Source organism: Echinops telfairi, unplaced genomic scaffold (genome assembly GCF_000313985.2).
Source record: "Echinops telfairi isolate 266 unplaced genomic scaffold, ASM31398v2 ScPeMD7_7475;HRSCAF=8513, whole genome shotgun sequence".
NCBI lineage: Eukaryota > Metazoa > Chordata > Mammalia > Afrosoricida > Tenrecidae > Echinops > Echinops telfairi.
In genome coordinates, this window is record NW_022111379.1 from 3,423,130 (window position 1) to 3,428,520 (window position 5,391).

Below are 5,391 nucleotides of genomic sequence, written 5' to 3' on the forward strand. Positions count from 1 at the left end.
TGGGGGGAGTGCGGAGTGGAGAGCCAAAGCCCATTAGTAGACCACTGGAGATCCCCTTGCAGAGGGGTCTCAGGGAGGAGATGAGTCAGCACGTTTTTTAATGCAGTTTTTGTGGTAAATTTAGGTGCCTCCAGCTCATATTCAGGGCGGCTTATACTCAAGTGTATACGGTAAACCAATTTTGATCATTTGGACTTTCAAGTCATGAAAGGATATGTGAGCTGGGGGTGTAGCATCAAAACCACACCTGAGACTTTTTAAAAACTCTCAAGTGGTGTCCTTCTTCGCCACTCTGATTCACTGAGCCAATTATAAAACGTTACAATTCCCTTTTGTACACTTTAGTTGAAAACCACTGGTTTATGGCAACAGTTGGTTAGAAGACTTGAGGTTTTGATAGTCTCCAGGAATTTACCTATGTGGTCACCTTTGTGCCACACCTCTGAGATTCAGTAATTCAATAGTGCAGTCACCTCACTGGAGACCCCCTTTATACTATATAGACTTCAAAGGTACAGTGGGGAGTGGTTACTAAAATTAGTGGAATAATAAACTTAAGTATTTCTAATCTCCCAGTAGTTTGTTGATCTCTAGATGAGATGTATAAATGTCCTTGTTATATTTGACTGAAGGAGAGTAATGGGTTAATCGTTAAAAGCTAAATTCACTAATGCTGCCTCTTGAATGAAAAAGACAGATAATCTAATTTTTCTTTTTTTAACTAGAAGAGAAATTAAGCTCAGAGGTGGATTGACTTACCCAAAATAGCACTGTTTGGTAAATAAATTTAGAACTTGAATCATGATATGACTTAAAAAACAAAGACACATTTTTTTCCTTTCATTATTTGAAATTAATATGAGTTTTACAATAAGTATTTTATCTGATATTTAATTTTTTATGAATATTATTTAATGGTTTATTCGTTTTCTTTAAAATAGAAGAGCCAAAATAGTAGTAGTCAAAAAAAGAAATACTTTTATAGTACCTTAGTTTCCTTTTGTTTGTTTCTTTTTTAAAGGGTGTGCCATCAGCTGAGTATGTCAACCTGCCCTAGAAATGTCCTGTATGTTAGTGCAGTGTACTGGTTTGTTTTGTGGGTAAGAAATAGGAAGCCCACAGGAAATGTAGTCAATCCATAGATACAAAATTGTTTTCATTCCTTTGCTTATGGTAGAATTTATAGACCATATAATTATTTTTATTCTTATATGCAATTGGTTAGAAAAAGTTGAGCAGATTATTTCTTACTTCTTTTTTTATTCCTGATTAAGAAAAATGTTCCAGAGTGGGGGGCTAAAGGGGGAATCGATCACAAGGATCAATCTATAACCCCCTTCCAGGTGGACGAATATCAGAAAAGTGGGTGAGGGGTGATGGAGGACCATATAAGATGGAAATAATAATCTATAACTTATCAAGGGTTCGTGAGGGAGTGCAGGCAGGGGAGGGAGGGGGAAGAAATGAGTAGCTGATATCAGGGGCTCAAGTGGGAAGAGAATGCTTTGAAAATGACAATGGCAGCATATGTGCAAAGGTGCTTGACACTGGATGAATGTATGGATTATGATAAGAGATGTAAGAGCCCCCAATAAAAGTCTTTCAGAAAAAAAGAAAAATGTTCCATTAGTGATGAATCTTTAATAAACTTGTTCTGATTGTTTGTTTGTTTTTCTTCAATAAATGTCAGTTAAAGAGAAATTGACTGCGGATCCAGACAGTGAAATAGCTACAACCAGCCTAAGGGTTTCTCTACTATGCCCAGTAAGTATTAAATAATACTTGTTTTCCAAAAGATTTAACATAAATGTCTTCTTAAGTTATTTGCTGTGTGTGAGAAAATATGTATACATTTTAAACCTACCCACCTTTCTTACAGTTTGTTAAAATGGAAAGAATTTTTAGAATGTATACAGTAATTTTTATATCTTTAGTAAGACATCTAAATATTACTGGTGATTAATGACTCTCCTGTGCAATTGTGAAATCTCAAAATAAGGAGTATTGATTATCTCAGTGTATTTTTTATAAATTAATCTTTAAAATATATTTCATTGAATAAAAATCTGACCATGATTACTTACATATTCAATTTAACCATTTTGCCAACTACATTATAAGGTTAGAAACTATTCTCTTCAGCCTGAATCATTGAATTAGTTTTCTATACAAAAATCACTAGAAAAAGTTTTAAGCCAGAAAACGGATTCAAAATCAGTCGTTTTAATGAAATAAATATAAGGCCATAAGACTAAATGGTTAAACATTGAGAAAACTTAAAAAAATGTTTTAAAATTATTTTTTCTTGCAGGTTGTCTCTGAACGAATTTGATGTTAAGAGTAGCATAAGTGATAGTTGAATATGGCTTTCATGCAAAAATATAACAGAAAGGAACAAAGGAAGTACATAGAAATTATATCTTTAAGTGTTACCTGCCCTACATCTTTTATAATTTATGAAACTTTGAACACAATATGAAAAAGCTCTTGAGTTAGTTTCTAATACTATAGTTTATGTAACCCTTTAAAAACAAATATTTCATATGTGTATATTTATTTATGTATGCATATGTGTATATATATGTAAGTGTAACAAGGAAAGAGATGGACTTTGGGCCTATGAAATCTTACCTCTGTACAGGAATGTTTTGTTCTAATAATGTGTCAGGGTATGATACTCACCTCCCTGACACAATCACTGAGGACAGAATGGGTGCATAAGCAAATGGGGTGAAGAAAGTTGTGAAATGATTCTTAATACCATACTTCTTTACACGGACAATACAAATTCACTGACTTCTTAGAGTCCTTTTGACATAAACTGGTTTTCCCCAAGGGCATTATCTCTTGCAACATCATCTATTAGTGCACGCAAAGTAGCAATCTAGTAAGATTGGTCACAGTGGAAACCCTGCTTGGGAATTGATTTCAGAGTGTTTACTGGGAAGTGATGCTAATATCCATCACTTTCCTATAAGAAGGAAGGGCTTGTCATTACCAGATGAAGACGTTAGAAATTCGGCTACTCTTCTCATAACAATTTAGAAGACTTTAGGATCCGTTTGTTAGTTAAATATTTAGACGTTCATGATTTTTAAGAACCAGAAAGATGAGAGGAAGCTAACAAAATAGTTAGCATGTAGTTCTTTGAGAGACGGCATTTGTGTGACAGCTAATCAACGGTGTACTTGAAAGTGAAATATTTCCGTTTGTAAGTGTCCTTTTTATGCCCTTCATGCTTTAGCCTTCCTTTTAAAAAAATGCAGGCCAGCTTATCAGTGTGGCTGATCATAAGAGCTAGCTAGAGCTTTGCTCTCTCTAACTTAACTGTGGGTTGGTTAGGGGGATATAGAATTTTTGTCTAAATTTTTGATTTTCTATATTTAGTATTAATGAGCCCTGGTGGTGTACTGGGTTTACCCATGGGGCTACAAAACCACAAGATCAGCAGATTGAAACCACTAGCTGATCCACAGGAGAAAGGTGGCGGTTTCTACTCCTGCAATTTCAGAAACCCACAGGGGCAGTTCTACTCCATCCTACAGGGTTGCTGTGAGTCAGAATCGGCCCAGTGGGAATGAGTGTCTGCTGTTTAGTATTAGAGTAATAGCAAAATACAGAGTGGGTTGGAATTTGCACTTCACAGGTAGATTAAGATCTTATTTCAGATATAAAAATTTTGCTCTGGTTCTTTGGAAAATGTATTTAGATTAACACAGCATGCACTGGCTCATGGTCCACAGAGGATTTTTCTGTTAAGTGCCTGAATTTACTTGAGGGTTAGTGGGTATTTCATCTGGAACGTATGTGTACTATAAGAATTAAATAAAATGTGAGACAATAATGAGGTTGACTAAAACCGTGTGGCATAGACGAGAAAGAATGACTGAGCAGAGGTTGGGTTGGGTTTCCTACCTGGTTACAAAGTGATTTAAAGCAAGTATGTTTCCTTAACTAACAGTAGGTGACACCATATGTGTTAGACTGCACAGTAAGCATATAGGTAGGTAATGTAATGCCTGTCATACTCTGGAATGGGAGAGGGGCTTTCTGTTCCCTCCCTTAAGCCAGTGGTTCTCAACCTTCCTAAAGCGCAACCCGTTCATAGTTCCTCGGGTCGTGGTGACCCCCAACCGTAGTTATTTTCGTTGCTACTTCATACCTGTAGTTTTGCTACTGTTATGAATTGGGTGACCTCTGTGAAAGGGTCATTCCACCCCAAAGGGGTTGTGACCCACAGGTTGAGAACTGCTGCCTTAAAGAGTTGCCGTCTCAGAAACTCACAGGTAGTTCTACCCTGTCCTGTAATGTTCCTGTGAGTTGGCATGTACTCGATGGCAGTGAGGTTGTGTTTTTGTTTTGTACTATGGGATAGTGCTAGTTTTGCCCCCATTTCACTAAAACGTGTTCCAGAGAGACTTTTAGAATTTACACAGTTAGTGAGTAGTAGGGCTTGAATTTAAACCTAGCTGGTCTAAATTAAAAAAAAAAATCTGGGAGGCCTGGTGACATAGTGGTTACATATTGGGCTGCTAACCACACAGTGAGCAGTTAAAAACTACCAACTGTTCAGGGGGAGAAAGACAGGGATTTCTGTAAAGAGTTATAGTCTTGGAAATTAACTGGAGCAGTTCTGTCCTGTCCTATAGGATTTACTATGAGTCTGCATCGAATCTAGGGGCGTGGGGGCGTGTAACTCCAAGGGCTCTGGTGACACAGTGGTTAAGTGCTCAGCTGCTAACCAAAAGATCAATGGTATGAGCCCACCATCTGCTCTGTGGAAGAAAGATGTGGCAGTTTGCTTCTCTGAATCTTTATGGCTTTGGAAAACCTCTTGTGCAGTTTTCCCTGGCCTGTATGTTTGCACTGAGTGAGTATCACCTCAACATTAGGGTAGTCTAAGTTTAGAATTGAACCTGCTTACCTTGTACATCCTTTGTAAATGCTGCTTTCTAAGCCTTTATTCATCATGGTAACTAGACTAGCTCCCTGTTGTGTCTGCGTAGCAAGTATTTCTAAGTACTGGAAACAGAGATCAAGCTGGTGCATTTCTAGTGCATGTACACATAAATAAGTAGTGTAATGAAATGTTGCCATATGCGAGGTGTAGAGGTGGGGCCTGAGGTGCGAGCTCTTCGTTCTCCTTGGAAGGTCCCTCTTAGCCATACTTCTGATACTGTAAACTGGTAGTACTCACTTCTCATAAGTGTTTATAGCACTTCCGTGTTCTTCCTTCGTATATGTAGTCTTGAAGTGAGGAGGAAGCAGTGTTACTTTAGAGATTTAAAAAAAAAAAAAGAAGCCTGGCCAATGAAACTATTTGAAAACAGAAAAAGAATCCCAGATAAGTTTTTAAGTGCCCTTCTTAGAGGAACAATTACTGGTACCAGA

General features: G+C 37.3%; 1 protein-coding gene across 2 annotated transcripts in view; it reads left to right on the plus strand.

Moving 5' to 3' along the window:
• PIAS1 (protein inhibitor of activated STAT 1) overlaps positions 1-5,391 on the plus strand; it is a 174,308-nt gene that overhangs the window by 152,628 nt on the left and 16,289 nt on the right. For both annotated transcript variants that reach the window (XM_045285723.1, XM_004711939.2), the window contains one exon: positions 1,691-1,764. In XM_045285723.1, coding sequence (XP_045141658.1) covers positions 1,691-1,764 — 74 coding nt within the window. The remainder of the gene's footprint in view (positions 1-1,690; positions 1,765-5,391) is intronic.